This window comes from Gigantopelta aegis, chromosome 3 (assembly GCF_016097555.1).
Source record: "Gigantopelta aegis isolate Gae_Host chromosome 3, Gae_host_genome, whole genome shotgun sequence".
Taxonomy (NCBI): Eukaryota; Metazoa; Mollusca; class Gastropoda; order Neomphalida; family Peltospiridae; genus Gigantopelta; species Gigantopelta aegis.
In genome coordinates, this window is record NC_054701.1 from 21,839,080 (window position 1) to 21,856,779 (window position 17,700).

A 17,700-nucleotide genomic window follows, 5' to 3' on the forward strand; every position below is an offset into this window, starting at 1 on the left:
CCTAGTACAAATAGTAGAACGATCAGAAACTCATTTAATATAAAGCCACTAATATTTTTATGCAGAAAAATATACTTGATATGTAATTACAATCGTTAAAAAGTCTGTTAGTCGATAACATCTTAAAAATTGCAGCAAACTCAGGAATGTCCCTTTAAGCATGTGAACAAATGACACAATGGTAACAACTGTAAGTGTAAGATTTTGTTCAAATTCAGGGAAGAATGGAATAAATGAATTTGAAACACAACTTGGGTTCTTTTAGGGCAATAAAACAGCATTTTTATTTTAGCATTACATATTGAGGAAAGACAGAAAAACAAAAACAACAGTTGCTTTTATAGGGAGATGAGTGCAGGCAACATGTACAAAACAATTTTTATAGATGCAATGATGCCTTATTGTAAACAAATTATTATGCTTTTAGATTCACAAGCATTTTATTGAATTTGAATTTCCAATTTGAATAAAATCCTCTATCACTTAGTTGTACCAATATGCCATTTGTCCATATGCTTAACATATATATATATATATACACAGAGTGAAACCCCTCTAAACCAGACACCCTTGGGACCAAGACAAATGTCTAGTTTTAAGATGTTAAGTTTTGTCCTGGTTTTTAAAAAAGAGACCATGTAAAACGTCCAGTTTTGAGGGAATTCCAGTTTATAGAGGGTCTGGTCTTGAGAGGTTTCACTGTATATAACATATAAGAAAATATTCAGTGAAATATCCATTGCGGTATTTATGCCTCTCAGTATATTTTAAAGAGTATATTCTTATAATATATAATCTAAACAATAAAAAGTAATGTCCGATTTCAATTGTCAAAAATGGATCTACATGATTGTACAATAGTAAAAAATCCACAACTAGGGCCTGTGATTTGAAATGATCTTTATGAATCTGAATAAATTCCCCAAATAAACTTTTTACGGTAATTTTTTAGCATTGCTGATCAAATGCAATTTACTTTTATGAAAATCATTTTACATACAGGAAAATGAAGTTGGATAAGATGAAAAATCACATCCCTGCTATTACGACTTTCTGTATATGTCGGCCTACTTCGGAGTTAAAGTTGGCTTTAAAAAATTAATAATTTTACTGCAGTGATCGCAGGGTTTTCCACTTGCTAAAAATAAGTACACCACCGGAGTTGTTCCAAAGGCATCAAGTTTGCATAATAATTGCAAACAAAAACAATATCGGCAAATACTTGGTGAAAAGGGCCCTTGTCACGCTCACATGCATTGTTTGAATGCCTCTAAACACTACTGTGAAAAAAACAATGAAAGATAACAAACAAAAAAAGGACCATTGAATCTGAATTTATTTCCAAATGTAAGAAAATGTTATATAGCATAATAATTATGATGATAAAATTAATGGTTGATTGCATGTTATGTTATGAGGTATATGACCCATAGGGCCTATGTAAGATGACTATAAATGAACAGGTTTTATTGAGCAAAAAATGCGGATGAAAACAATTTGGTACAATTAGTAGATCACTCGTGTGAGCTGTAACATACTGTAGCAGAGTTCCTTAATTTGTTTATTAACCAAATACCACTTTATAATGCATTGTTCATAACCTTTTGTCAAAGCCTGGAAAATGGTATTTGTAAATTCCATAACTTTCCTGGATTCACATGATCCATACGAACCCAAGGTAGAACAGATCTTCCTCAGTTCTTGAAATGAAATGGTACCCTCCCCCATTTGTATGCACCATGACTGGTATATCAAAGACTGGTATGTCCTAGCCTGTCTGAGAACTTGAATATAAAATACTCAGTAAAATAGCTATCCAATTAACACAATATTATAAAGTATAAAACACGGGTCAAATGAACCGTAGGTACAAACTTAATGAAAGTTAAAAGTTTGTCTTGTTTAATGAGACCACTAGAGCAGATTGATTCATTAATCATTGGCTATTGGATGTCAAATACTTAGCAATTGTTTTTACACATATTCTTAAAAAGAAACCTGCTACGTTTTTCCATCAGAAGCAAGGGTCTTTCATAGACATGTTTCCACAGACAGGACAGCACATACCATAGTCACTGATATACCAGTCGTGATGTACTGGTTGGAATGGAACAAAACCCAATTGGAGAACATGGTCATTGAAGTGGTTCGACGTAAACACCTCAGGATTGACCGACCGAGCTAGATCCTGCCTCAAAAAGTACTAATGCATAAAATATCTCATCAGGATCATTGTGTTTAAATTGAAATGTTTATCAAAACGGATCATTTTTCTCTTAACGTTGCAAATTGTTAAATGTACTGTAGGCAATGGACACATATTTTGTTTGCTACCATTACATGAAATTGCCATGATTGTCTAGCCTTAAATGTATTATTTACAATATGCAGAAATTTAATACAAATTACATTTTCCCCCCATCTCATGATTATCTCCCCTTGTCTAGTAAGCAAATATGAAAGGCAGTTGGTGGTGTACTGTAAAAAAAAACCCAAAACAAATTGATCACAAAGCTAAGGTTCAATATTAGAGAAGCCATGAATTAGTAATGATTTGAATTGAAAAAAGCTATTTTTCAAAATGGCAGTGCTAATGATAATGATTAAAAAGCCTAAATTGTGCTGCCATTTTTTTTTTTTAAAGTAGATGTATAAAATTAGTTTTCTTGTAAAAACACCAAAATTGGTGTGCACCACAATAATACACAAAGGTTACTGAAAATATATGACTAGAATATATGAGAATTGTAAAAAGTGTTTTTATTTAATATTTCTACATCGTTAACATTATCTGAGGGTTATTAGTACCAAATAATTTGTAACTTCAAAATTTTTCTTAAAATAATCCAACTTCTTTGCTATTATTTATCATTGGAGTAATTAGATTCTGTTTGGAATAAATAATATACTATTAAAGACAATGTACCTACCACAGTATTGTCCAAGCCACTGTTTGCCAAATCAACAAAGTGAATATGTCCATCTACATGTATTAAATTAATTAAAATACTCGGTCAAGAACTAGAAGTTTCAATGCACGGGCGGATTATGCTTTAGGTAAGTGGGGTTTCCCCGAGACAGTATGTAAATGTTTATAATTTGAAATTTGGACATCAATTTAGATCTACATGGTGGGGTGGGTTTTTTTTTAGCCGGGGTGGGGGGGGGGGGGGGGGGGGGGGGGGGGGGGGGGGGGGGGGGGGGGTGTGTGTGTGTGTGTTGGTCTGTGCCACTGGGAAACCCCCCATAATCCGCCCCTGCAATGAGCCTTTACCTTGTTAAATTCTGTTGGTTAGTTTAAAACAAAGCACCAAATGGCTAAACACATTTTTTTTCTCCACCGTAAACCCAGGGATAAATAACAATGCATCTTAAATAGAAATATATGTATGCAGATATGCTGCCCATAAAAAGACACATACTAGATATATTGAACATTCTACTTCCAAGTTAAAAAATAAATTTTTAAAAAGTACATGGACATTCTACCTCTAATTAGACATAATTACACAAATATGCAGTTTCTAAAAATATCTAATTACACAAGCATGTGGTCTCTTAAAATTAATAACACCAACATGCAACATCTAAAACACATATATCTAAAATGATATAATTAAACAAACATGCAGTCTTTGTAGAAAAATACATGTACAACAAGTGACAACTAAAAATATGTCATCATTATCTAAAAAGGTGTTTATAAAACATTAACAGTTTTAAAACAAGAACAATCTAGCTATATTCGTTAGGACAAGAATGTCTGGACTAGGGAGCAAGATATGGTTCAAGTAGTTGAAAGCTCTCTTAATTGTACTTTCAGTCTGTTTACGTTGAATTTGAGGATGGTGTGCAAACAACTAATCTGATTACAAGGGCACCTTAGATTACAATATATGAATATGTAAACATCTGGTAAGATAAGGCAACAAGAACATTATTTAATGCAGTCATTTCGATCTTGAGCATTTTAGAATACCAATAGTCAACTAAAGGACACTTTGACAAGTTTGCTTTTGGCAACATATTAAAATATAATATGGTACCTTAATAGTATATCTTTGCAATACATTTTTGTGTTTGGTTTTGTTTTTAGCATATTATTTAATAACTCGTAAGGTTGACTGATGACTGGTAAAAAACCCACTGATTTTATTTAACCATTTGGGGAGACTTCCCCACCCAGGAAGAACTGTGTACATTAATTATATTCAAACATACTACTACTGGGTATACATTGTCATGTGGAAGACCCAGTGTAAGTGACTGAAACAGCCCAAGTGTTTTGCTAAAACAATTTTTTTTAAATTCCATGTTAATTCAAAAACATCATCAGAACTGGTGGGGGAACAAAACAAAAATAAAACCTTTGTCATCGTGAGATATTAACTACTAATAATGCTAATCTCATTTTGGCCAAGACATGTAAACTAAACCCGGATGGTTCAGTTATAGGAGTTGTCAGAAGATAATTACTACTAATAATTGAATGGTCTAAGTTAGTCATCGCGAGATCTCAAGTAATATCCATCGCCGGAGACGGAGGTGCGGCGATCTCGGTGGATGTAAACTCCAAGTGTTGGTGCCAGGATGAATGGAACTATCAGACTGTCGAGCAACACATCTCTTGTGGTGAAAGTAATACCTCTAAACATGCAGCCACAGATGTAACACAGGAGGATCAACACATTAACCTGGAACAACACAACAACAATTAGAACATTTGAACACAAAATTTCATTAAATATTCAAGCCATGTTCGTTTTTAATTAAGAAAATGCTGTCTACCAATAATACACTATGTACCCACCGAAATGACCCGCATAGTACTACAACAAGCGAAATATGCTGGCATACTGAATAGCATTTTGAAAACCATCTGTGTATATAATTTATACACGTCACAATCACTGTTACATGTTCATGTATTAGTGATGTTCCTGTGATCAATCATAATAAAAAATGTATTACTTTTGCCCAACCAATGTGATGATCGATTATATATATACTGAACAAAAAAAGAAACTTCCGATTTGTACATATAATATTTGTTGTGTTAAAGAATTCATTGTGTAATGAAATTATATAGGTAGTATTAGCCTTGAGCTGTGTTATCAGGATTCATGAATTTTATCGATTATTTTTGCACTGTTAATCGTCGACAACGTGAAATTCAATTTGCACGTGCATGCATGGTTCGACATGTCTCGTGTAGTATTTGGTCAATTTGTTTGACTTGTCTTACTGACATTGTTGTCAAGTGAATGAAAACGCTTCAAAATTTGTAAAAAAAATTAAAAGTTTTTTACATTGTAGCATTTTTAGTATGCCAAGAATACCCAATAATTTACGCGAACGGGCGATTGGCATGCTTGATGCTGGCATGTCGACAGAAGACGTTGCAATGCATGTTGGGAGTTCTAATCGAGCGATACGAACGACAGGAAGCACCAACGACTTGCCACGTCGTGGACGTCCGCGTGTTACAACGCGTGGTCAAGACCGCTATATCATGAACACGCATTTGCACAATCGATTCCAAACTGCCACTGCTACTGCTGCTAACACACCTGGGCTTCATAATAACCGAATCAGTGGGCAAACTGTTTGTAATCGTCTGCGGGAGAACAGTTTACATGCACGACGTCCTTACGTCGGATGCGTTTTAACGCAACGTCATCGTCTTAATTGGGCACGTGTACACACTCGTTGGATACGGCGACGCTGGAATACCGTTCTTTTTTCGGATGAATCCAGATTTTCTTTACAAAGTGGTGATGGCAGGGTGTGCGTCTACCGTAGGAGAAATGAACGCTATGCTGACTGTTGTGTTCTTGAACGAGATCGTTTCGGGGGTGGGGGTTGTGTCATGGTCTGGGCAGTCGTTCACCACTAGTCGTCATTGATGGCAATTTAAATGCTCAACGTTATCGCGATGACATTCTCGCTCATCACGTCATTCCTCTGTTCCATAACAATGCCAACATCTCGATTTTTCAGCATGATAATGCCACCTCTCATACAGCTAGAGACACTGTAAATTTTCGTAGGACAAATAACACTGATTTCATTGATGACTGGCCCGCTAAAAGTCCTGATCTCAACCCCATCGAGCATGTCTGGGATAGTCTGGACAGACGATTGAGGCGTCGTCCCAACCCACCCGCTAACGTCAACGAACTTCGTCAAGCACTTATTCAGGAATGGAGCAATATTCCACAGGCAGAAATCAACACTTTAGTCAATTCTATGTGCCTGTGATGCACTGCAGTGGTCAATTCAAGAGGTGGTCATACCCATTATTAAGTGGGTGGGTTTTTTTTAACCCCTACCACACTTAGTCAAAATTTCTCCCAGTTTCTGTTAACCTATAACCAAACGATGCATCATGGAACACTCTTTAAACACATATATAACAATTATTCCCCCGGTTTGTTTTCATCAAGTTATGTTCAAGCAAAGTTAGCGGAAGTTTCTTATTTTGTTCAGTATATTTAAAAAATCAAATGTTTGGTGAAATATTAATTCAGTAATAGAAAAAAGCAGAATGTTTCACAAGTCCACCAGACAAATACATCTAGAAATCGACTTGTCCAACAATATCTTCACATGTCCAAATAAATGGTTTGTTTTAATCAAGTACCAGGACAATGTTTTTCATTGCTCAAAGTCATGAAACTTCATAGAACATTTTTACTTGTCCACTGGACAACCACCAAGGTACATTTTGTTTGTCCGAGCAGATTTAAACATTAAGAAAAAAATATATTAAATAGTTATTAAAGGTAACATTAGCCATTTGTAAGGTCTAGATCCCAGAGAACTCTAACATAAGTGCATGTTGCTTATAATTCAAATCCTTCTTATATTCATGTAATTGTAACTGATTGTGTATTCAAAAGTTAATTGGATGGTGTCAATCAATGATAACCGACGATCGATGATGAAATTCCAATCAATTCCCAAAATTAACATGTTATATTGATTTGAGGAATACATGCATACATTGTACTATAAGATCCCACATATTTCTTGTTCCAGCCAGTGCACCACGACTGGCATATCAAAGGCTGTGGTATGTACTACCCTGTCCGTGAGATGGTGCATATAAAAGATCCCTTGCTGCTAATCGAAAAGAGTAGCACATGAAGTGGCGACAGCGGGTTTCCTCCCTCAATACCTCTGTGGTCCTTAACCATATGTCTGACTGTATATGTATAACCATAAATAAAATGTGTTGAGTGCGTCGTTAAATAAAACATTTCCTTCTTCTTCTTCCATAACAGCCCACATGCTTACAGTGAACTAATACATAATACATGCTGGATGCTTGTCTAATGGGGGTAATTTCTGAGACTTATCACCCCTTGTTTTAAACAGAAGTGTAATACAAAGCACTAACCAACTAACAACTACATGTAACCCACTGTCCTGGACAAACAGCCCAGAAAGCTGAGGTGTGTGTGCCCAGGACAGCGTGCTTGAACCTTAATTGAACATAAGCACAGAAATCAGTTAAAATGAAATACAAAGCAACCGATCCGTGCAGTATTATATTACTGAATGGGAGTTTTCATAATGGCCACATTGGACATATGTAATGGCCCTCAGCCTGGTGTAATGGGCCAACACAATATTCTGACCTATAATGGTCTATCTGTAATGTTTTATCCAAGACTTTGCGCCTGAGAACAAGTCACTACAATAAAGTGACTTCCATTTACTGTAACAAAAAAAAAAGGCAAATTCCTTTCATGTTTACATGTACTCCAATAATTAAGTATTTCCAAAACAAAAATAGTTTTCAGATAAAATACATCGCCCCTAAAGACTGGAAATAAAGTATATTACCATAGCTCTGCTGATAAGCACAGCCTTCTTGTCAGCACTGTCTCTGAAGCCGAGAGCCATATACGACAGGATACTTGAAGCCATCAAACATGCTCCAAACAACTGGCAAAAGTGTTCGTGAAGGTCATTAGTCTTCATGGACTAAAAGGAAAAACAATTCTGTTTAGACATTTTAATTAGTGACATTTCTAGTTAATTGAAACTTGATTACTGTTTAATATTTTTAAATTGTGTAGCGATCTCTGAAACTGGCGTGATGCGATACTGAACAAAATGTTCCCTGATTTCAGATTCTCATCACTAGAATAAAATGCAATTTTGTTTAGACATAAGGCAAACCAAAAAAATATTTTAGATTCTCATCATTGTGAATCAATTTTGACACCTTTGCCACCATTTGTGTTTATATGTGAAAGCAGTTTTACTCATTGTCTGAATTTGAGTTGCTTTGCTTTGTAATTCACACATGAAACTGAATTGATTCATAACTACTGTATGTACTATGATAATCAAATCTTTAACAAAATACTGACTAACAAATAGAAAAAAGAAGAAAACCCCCCCCACATAAAACTGTACTAGTTGGAAATAGAAAATACTTCAAATGATTTTTGATTAAAAAATGTTTTTAGTATTTACAGTAAATTAGACATATTCAGTATAACAAATATGCATCCTCCCCTGAGATTTGAACCTGGAGTAAAATATCAATAAACATCCATGCAGTCTTACTCTAAGAGATGCAAAAATATTATTAATTCACGGGCTGTCATTATCATAATACATGTATGATCAATTAGAAAAAAAACCCTGATGTTTTTCTAACTAACTTTAACAAACTACCCCAATGTTTTTTTTTCAAATAATATTTTCATTATTTTACAATATAAAGTTACTAATAATTTAATATGGATAACAAGAGTACCGGTGAGGTAAATGATATGCCTGTCAAACGATGGAAAACCACAGATATTATGTTATGGGTATGATTCTAATTATGTGAAATTTTTGCAATGTGATGGATGAAATTTGTTTTGGACCAACTACTGATGATTTACTGTTATGTGCAGTAGACTGTGAAAAATAGATCACAGTGACCTAGTAATAGTACGCAACACACCACCGTCCCAAGTTGTTCCTACGTGTTAGGTTTGATAGTCCTGTATCAGGGCTCGAAATGCAGTGTTAGTACATGCACCGGTGCATGCTGATTTTTGCGTGTGCATGTAACTTTTAAAACTGGGTGCACGTGGTGCATGCTAATATTTTTCAAGTACTGTGTATTGCGTATACTAGTATCCTGTTGTCTACCAGATTCAGACTCAAGTTGTTGAATTTTGCGTATGCATTTCGTAATCTGTTCGCCACATGAAAACGATAACTTTTATCTTATGGGCGCATCCATTTTGTATCCCATAATCCTACTCACAACAATGGCGCCCTTTCGGTCTTTTCCGTGAAATATATTTGCGAAAATTGCTGGCAATATCTCGGTTATATCTGTGAACGGTATTAGGGAAGGTGGTCAAGACCGACTTTGGGGTATCCATGCGCATAACACAGTTGTTGTCGTCACTGACAAATTGAACTCCGCCAGATCTGTGATCAATACAAAGTACCGTAACTGCTTTGAACATTTTCGACCTCAGATATGGGCACTTGATCAGATGATTGCGAACGTGCAGGTGCGTTACTCGCATAGTTGACTCGAAGTCAGCCAGTGATTATTTCAATCGCAACTTCAGTTAAATTAAAAAGAAAATGATAATCAACACTGTAATCAAGGTAATTAAAATAGTATTTTCCTCATTGTTAACAGGATTTAACTTATTTTTGGTGCATGCAACTTTTTTTTCAGCATGCACCTGGTGCATGTAGATTTTTTTTTCTCATTTCTAGCCCTGCCTGTATGCAATATATGGTCCGGACAAGGATTTACTGTTATGTGCAGTAGACTGTGAAAAATAGATCACAGTGACCTAGTAATAGTATGCGATACACCGCCATCCCAAGTTGTTCCTACAAGTGAGGTTTGATGGTCCTGTATGCATCTGTATGCAAGATGTGGTCCGGACAAGAAAAAGTTAATGGAGGGATGTACTGACGGACAACACCATACCATAATACGACCCATCATAGACGGGCATATAAAAATGGCAATGGACAAAAAAAACCACTGAAATAATACAGGTACTGTCAAGATTTTCTTAACGTTCTCAGATTTTCATCTTCAAACAAGGACAGATACACTTCTTGGGTAGTCCTTAAAAAATTGTAAAATCCTGAATTCAGAAAAAATCTGGAGAATTTTTTCACTCCGATTTAAATGATAAAAAATTTTAACCAACCAGCCCACTGCCAGGGCTCAAATTTAATGACAGCCATGCGGCAAATTGCTGCAATGTCCTAGTCATATGCCCCAGTGTCCTTAAAATTAAAAACGTCTCATGGCCAAACTGGTTGTGCCTTATGTTGCATGTTACTAACTGGTCATTGGAATCAATCGTGACTCCTGAAATTTGTTTTATTTTTAAAACATGAAACCGTTCACACTTCTTTATTTTCAATGTGGTCTGTTGTGTTATATTAAGACACTTATTGAAATGGCATTGCCCTCTAATTTGCCAAATTTGAGGCCTGAGAAATGGTTGTAGAGTAAAGTTTGTCCCTTTAAATTTGCAATGCACAACTTGATTCAAAAGGGAAATCACCTGAAGGGAAAGTAAATAGCTAGGGAGAAGAAGACTGCAAAGTCCAACAAATGCTGTAATGCCCAGGTCAGCCTTCAGGAACCAGTTGATGGACATTTTATATTCATGCCTCAGCGTGGGCAAACCATGACGAATCAGCTGGTAAGCACTGCCTAGTAACCACAGCACTCCAAAACACAAGGTGTTGTAATGCTGAAAGGGATAAAGGGATAAAGAAATTCTAATACAGTTTTAAATACAAGTGCTCTATATAGATTTACATTTGTACATGTATGTTGAACATTTTAAGAACATTTTCATTATGAACACATAAATGTGTATACATGTATAATTTATTTACATGTGCATTGTATTATAAGATTGGAATGTGTAAATACTAAAATCACTTAAAAGAAAACCATATGTAATTATTTTCAAATTCAGTCACTCCAGGCAGGGCTAGCTCTGGCACTCTCCAAATTCGCCAACTGCGAATTTCAAAAACAATAGGCAAAATTTATTTTAATTTGGCAAAATAATTTCATGAAATAATTGATATTTTGATAGAGAAAAAAATGGGTTTCTGCAATTGTTGAAGTTTTGGTAGATAATTTGGCGAAATGTTTTGCTGACCCAGAGCTAGCCCTGCCAGGCATTAATTATTATTGCACATGAAAGTATGAAATGATGACAATGAATAGGAACATGTACTTTATATTTGCACCCGTATCACATTGTGTATTTTAAATAGTTCTTCAAATTTAGCTACATACATTGTATGTACATGTAAAAGTTGACGATAAATTCAATATTAGTAACTTCTGTTAATGGATGATTAATTGTTTTGTTTTGTTTATCCTTAAATGTAAAGGATTTCAAAGCAACAGAGGTCTACAGTTGTACAAGCAAGTCCTGAATTTTTAAATTTCCATTATATTCACTACAATATAAAGCAATCCCAATGTATGTAAAAATGACATTGGCAGGAAATGTCATATCTGACGATGTCACTTTATATTGGTACTTTGCCGTATTGAGTGTTATAGTTTAATAATCAAAAAATATTTTAAATAAAAAAAAATGTTTGGTGTTATTATTAGTAAGTACATTTCAAATTTAATTATATGGATTTTTATGCTATTTCTTTTATGAATTTTTTTTTTTACATCCACAAACTTCTATGCAACCCCTGCAATTAAGAAAATGACCACAGCAAATAATTTGCCATGAAAAAATAGTGTCCATGGCATTTTCCACGGCAATTTACTGTTAACATGTTTGCAACTCTGGAATGTAAGTAAATCTGAATTAGTTTGTTAATTGTTTTGTTTGCCAATATGCTGTAAGATTTATTTATATTAGTGGTAGTATTCGTTGACTAAAAATAACATAACAGTTAACATGCGAATGACTGGGGGGGGATGATTTCTCATGGCGTGAAAACACCTCTCGTGGCCATTCAGGGTAATCTTATAGCGGCAAGATGTCAGGATCAGGCCTCACGTCTTTCCACTTATCCATGCGCGTAACATTACTTTGCAGCAGGATAATACGAGGTCGCAGGTTGCAAGGGTTTATCATAACTTCCTGAAGCACAACAATGTCCCAGTGATCGATTGGCCACCCCAGTCCAGATTTGAACCCAAATGATCATTTGTCAGACAAGCTGGACAGGAGGGTTAGGAAGCGCATCAACGTCTTAAGCAACGTCGCTCAGCTCATACAGGCCATTCTTCATGAGTGGAATAACATCCCACAAAGGACCATAAACAACTTGATTGGGTCAATGGTAAGGAGAGTTTGAGCAGCGACTGCAGCCTGGGATGGGCACACACGCTATTAATTTGGATCAACGTTATCCATGCACACATTGTCTGTGATAACACAACAAAACTTGTAAAAATTTATTCAGTAATGAAGACATAACCTAAAACTCCAAACAATGAAATAATCATTAATAAAACATTTGAAATATTTACAACCGAAAAAAAACTTGTGTTATGTTTTTTCCATCAGACTGATCAGTATATTACATCGAAGTGTCAGAATGTATTTTATGTGATATAGAATTGAAATAATATTCTTTAATAACGGCATAATTTCTGTTAGGAAATCTGTAACCAAGACCGAATGCCCCCCTTTCAAGCCCAAGTAAATCAGTAAAGTTTTTTTTGTTTTTTTGGATTAGGCCACTCGGCACCAGAAAAGGGATGTATATTTTGCCAATATTGAATATAAATGACAGAGAAATTTTTCTTAAACTATCGGAACAATCTCTCCATATATATATGTATATCTATAAATATCTCATCACCAGGCTGACCATAACATATCAAGTGACTTGTAGGAGTGTATGTTGAGCATTTTACTGAAAATGAAGCACCCGTAATGCACCATAGCCACAGTTCAACAATGTATAAGCTGTCACCCCCCTGCAATCCAGTGGTCCCTGCAACGCATGTGCTATGAACAGTCAAAAGAAGGAAGGAAGGAAATGTTTTATTTAACGACGCGTTCAACACATTTTATTCACGGTTATATGGCGTCGGACATGTGGTTAAGGACCACACAGATATTGAAAGAAGAAACCTGCTGTCACCACTTCATGGGCTACTCTTTTTCGATTAGCAGCAAGGGATCTTTTATATGCACCATCCCACAGACAGGATAGCACATACCACGGTCTTTAATACACCAGTCGTGGTGCATTGGCTGGATGTCAAAAGAGTTCAATGACTTAAGTTGGAACTCGCTTAATGCTGGTAATTTACATGTATTTTCGATCATGTCCGATGGCACTGAGTTTCAGATACTTCAGTAATAACGGTGCAGTTAGTTTTAAAAATTATTTTTAATCTATTTTCAGTTCACAAAGTATATTTTAGTTTTAACAATAAGGAAAAAATACAGTCTCCATGGCACTGCCAATTGCTGTGGGCAATTGCAGGGGTTGTATATGTAAACAGCTTCAGTAATTCAGTTTGCTCTTGCTTTTTGCTTTTTTTGTTAACACCCCCATTTTAAAAACATGAAAAAAGACCATGCATACAAAACTGATTCTACTGGCTAAAACATTAATTAAATATTCAATAACAGATTGAGTTATGATATAATCAGCCAATGAAAACTATATTTAAAAGTTAAAAGTATGCCAATGGTTTCTGCAGAAGATTACAATGTCCTTTCTAATAATTAAAATTCTACTCACCAGGCTTGTAAATAATTTTGGAAAACGATAACAGTTGATGACATCAAGGAACGTAAACATACCAACAGCCTGACAAATAAAAATAATTTTTTTTATATAAAATTAACTACATACATGTATGTACAATATTATAATGTATATATATATATATATACACATACCATTGGTCAACAATTTGTAATAGAAAGGAATTTATTTTATACCATTTAAAAAAAAAAGGAGTATAATACATCTTTCCATATTACGTCAATTATATATATATATATATATATATTCTATTCTGATATGTTATACAGATCTTCATTTGTTTTTACTTCAAACTTACATTTTCGGCAATTTTTTTTTTTTTTATCTCAGCAGGGTTTAAGCTGAATAAAAAAACCTATTAGAAGCTTGGCGAATCTGAATAAATAATCTTTGGCCAAATTTAAGTTTCAACTAGCCTAACAATAATAGTGAAATTAAACCTTTAAATAAATCTAGTTCAAGGAGTTTAATTGGCAATGGACAGGGTGAGCCCTGAACTTAAATGTTCCCCATAATCTAAGTTAGAATCATGAGCAATTGATCACTCCCTCAATTGTTTTCAAGGCCAGGTCTAAAAACTGATGCCGCCACATATGCTACTCGTACCATTAAATCAGCAAGGGATATTTTACATATCTGTACATTCCCTTCCTCCAGGCCTCAGAAAATTGCGAGAATGATCGCTTCATTTGTGTTGCTTGCAAAAATGTAATTTTGTTAACATTACAATTTTTTTGTCGGCATGTCACATTTCGAGCACCATTGTCATGGATATATATATAATGGATTATGCAAAAAGAAAATGGGTTACCTGAATTTGTTTATGCATGACCTATAAATGGGTTACACACATTTTTAATTCTAAGAGGCCTGCATTTCTTTAATTTATATAATTAAAATCTTTATTAAATAAGGCGTAAAAGTTTTATAAGGACAATACTGAACACTGTGTAAGTATGTCTATTTACCATTGTTCTGTTCAGCATTATAGCTTTCATAACATTATAATCCCGTGTCTTGTGGCTCTGGAACCAGAACAGGGCCGAGATCATGACATAGCAACCAACAGATTGTATCAAGTAGACATGAAATGGATCCAACTGAAAAAGAAATATATTCTTGAGTACATACCATAATCAATGTTGAATCCGTTTGTCCAGACAAGTGAAAATCTGCTCGGATAAACAAAATGTACCTTGGTGGTTGTCCAGTGGACAAGTAAAAATGTTCTATGAAGTTTCATTTTGCACAATGAAAAACATTGTCCTTGTACTTGAATAAAACAAACTATTTATTAGGACAAGTCGATTTCTAGATGTGTTTGTCCGGTGGACTAGTGAAAGATTCTGCTCTATTTCTATCACTGATAGAGTGGTGGTTCTTGACCTAATGTGCCCCCTGCTCTAGATTCAGTGTTTCTGTGAATTCTACATTTTGGGTTGGAAACATACAATTATGAGACTGCATGAATTCCAAAATTAAATGATGTTTCACTTCTGTCTTCCAGTACTTAAATATCACAACTATAATTGTTTTTTAAAAAATTACTTTTTTCAATAAATTAAAAATATAAAACAAACAAAATACGAAACCACATCAGGGCTTAATTTCTTCAAATGAACTTGAACCGGCCTCCCAGTTAGTTAAAAAAAATTTTTTAACGTCACCAGTAGTGCACAGATTTATTAATCATCGGCTATTGGATGTCAAACATTTGGTAATTTTTACAGTCTTACTGGGATCATTTGGTAATTTTTACAGTCTGACAGGGATCATTTGGTAATTCTGACAGTCTTACCGGGATCATTTGGTAATTCTGACAGTCTTACCTGGATCATTTGGTAATTTTTAGTCTGACGGAACAAAATCTTGATTAGCGATATTTCTAGTCAATTAAAAATTTATTAGCAATTACTGTAATTAATATTTCAAACGTGTGTAGTGCAATGTCTGAATTGTGCATAGTGAATCACAACACGATACTGAACAAAATAGGAAAGAGTTTGACCCGTACCCCTCAATACGAAGGCTTTAAAGACTAACCCTAACCTAGCCCGAGTACTCTGACTGTTAAAGAGAGCTAGATGGACATTTGGACATAAATACGCTCTCATTACAAATGTGCAAATGTCCGTCTAGCTCTCTTATAGTCAGAGCACTCGAGCTAACCCTAACCCTAGCCTAGAGAGGAAACCTGCTACTTCAACTTGTTTCCATTAGTAGTGCTCAATCCCACTAGTTCATCAACTAAATCCCACAGGCAGGATAGCAGATATCAACTCGTTACCAAGGCCTGTGATATACCAGTCGTCTGTCGTGCTGCACTGGCTGAAACGATAAATAGGGCCAATGGGGCCACCGACAGGGATCGATCCTAGACCGACCGCGCACCAGGCGAGCATTTGTGACGTTACCACTGGGCTACGTCTCGCTCTTCCAGCACAACACCAGTTCCAGTCATTTGCGCCCACCTCGCACCTGTCATCTTGTATTTGTTGGGGGGGGGGGGGGGGGGGGGGGGGGGTGGGGGGGGGGGGGGGGGGACGCTTTGTTTCATTAGAACGAAAAGAATATTCACCAAACTGAATTTAAAATGCATTATACAGTAATGATGTAAACCCTAGATTACTAGCTTACCTTGCTTGAAAAGAGACCAGCTGGAGAAGGTTTACCAATCAGCATCCAAACTCCCAAACTCACGGAAAACAACAGATCGGCAACAACCCAGATTTTCGCTTTCCTCGTTGCAAGAATGTATGTTGCGATGACAAAAACGAAAAGGCGGACGTAATCATAGAAGTTGAACATGTTGGTAATTTTTCTTTTACCCTAATTTTTACACAAACAACGAAATAGAAGTTGTTTACAAACAATTAGCCCGATACAGACGCGACACTTCTTTTGTTACGCTTTCAAACCGAGCGGGAGGGTTAGTGGAACCAGGCGACGATTTCATTGGACGATTTCATTATTGTAAACAACGTAAAAGCGCCCATACATTTTCTGACATTTAAAGGGACAATCACGAAGTCGCATAATGACCAAACATATGTATTCATTTTTCTTGTGAAATGTGAAGATTATGCTCTGAATTACATGACTGCATCCAAATAATTTCATTTATTGTTAAATTTATAAACTGACATAGCGATATTATTGCAAAATCCAATGAGGCCGGGTAACTGATAGCCTAAGTTATAAATCAGGCACGGAGGAGCGCGAGGGTGTGGTGGGGGTGGGGGTGTCGTGGTCTAGCCCCCCATAAATATGAATACAAATATTACTGGTAGTAAATCTTAAGGCAGAGGTGGATTTTACTTGTAGAATGCAGGAAATTGCATTTCAGAACATCTAGTTTCAAAACATTTTACGGGGGAGCATACTCCTGAACCCCCTAGAAATCTTAGTTAGCTCCCCCCCCCCCCCCAGTGTCTACTTGCTTCCGCCGTGCCTGTAACTTATAATACGACGTCACCATTTTTATTTGAATTTCATATGCATATATTGACCAAAAAAACTATGGTTACGCGATGAATATTTTAAGGAAACAACCGATTACACATCACAATTTTTATATACATGTGTTAATTATGCAAATATATTATGTGGGATCGATTAAAGTTATACGATGGTTTTGATTAACGACACCACTAGAGCACATTGACTAATCAATCATCGGCTATTGGATGCCAGCTAATTACATGGCTACATGTAGTTATTTAGCAGAAATGCATATATAAAAATAGCAATATATAGAACATTCAACTTTGAGAATGTAACTTTAAAACTATACAGTCTCTGGAATAGTTGTAATATTTAAATACTAGTAAACATCTAGAAAAGTTCACTGACTTTGGTTTTCTTCTGTTGACACATATAATTTTTTGGTTTGCTTTAGACCTTATTTGCAAGATACTAGTAGGT

The 17,700-nt window shown here is 35.5% G+C and overlaps 1 protein-coding gene across 1 annotated transcript; it reads right to left on the reverse strand.

Moving 5' to 3' along the window:
• Positions 1-1,318: 1,318 nt before the first annotated feature.
• Positions 1,319-16,682, reverse strand: LOC121367701. The gene is made up of 6 exons (XM_041492028.1): positions 16,414-16,682; positions 14,745-14,876; positions 13,750-13,818; positions 10,563-10,754; positions 7,852-7,992; positions 1,319-4,694 (listed from the first exon to the last, which is right to left on the reverse strand). The coding sequence occupies exons 1-6, from the start codon at positions 16,582-16,584 to the stop codon at positions 4,500-4,502; spliced, it is 900 nt and encodes a 299-aa protein (XP_041347962.1). The 5' UTR covers positions 16,585-16,682; the 3' UTR covers positions 1,319-4,499.
• Between the last annotated feature and the right edge of the window lie 1,018 nt (positions 16,683-17,700).

Bases quoted from the DNA above. Each gene is read 5' to 3' on its own strand.
- LOC121367701 (XM_041492028.1), bottom strand. From the start codon at position 16,584: ATGTTCAACTTCTATGATTACGTCCGCCTTTTCGTTTTTGTCATCGCA. The intron at 13,819-14,744 runs GTAAATAGACAT...TTTATTTGTCAG, and splicing joins TAATGCTGAACAGAACAATG to GCTGTTGGTATGTTTACGTT. The intron at 10,755-13,749 runs GTGAGTAGAATT...TATCCCTTTCAG, and splicing joins CAAAATTATTTACAAGCCTG to CATTACAACACCTTGTGTTT.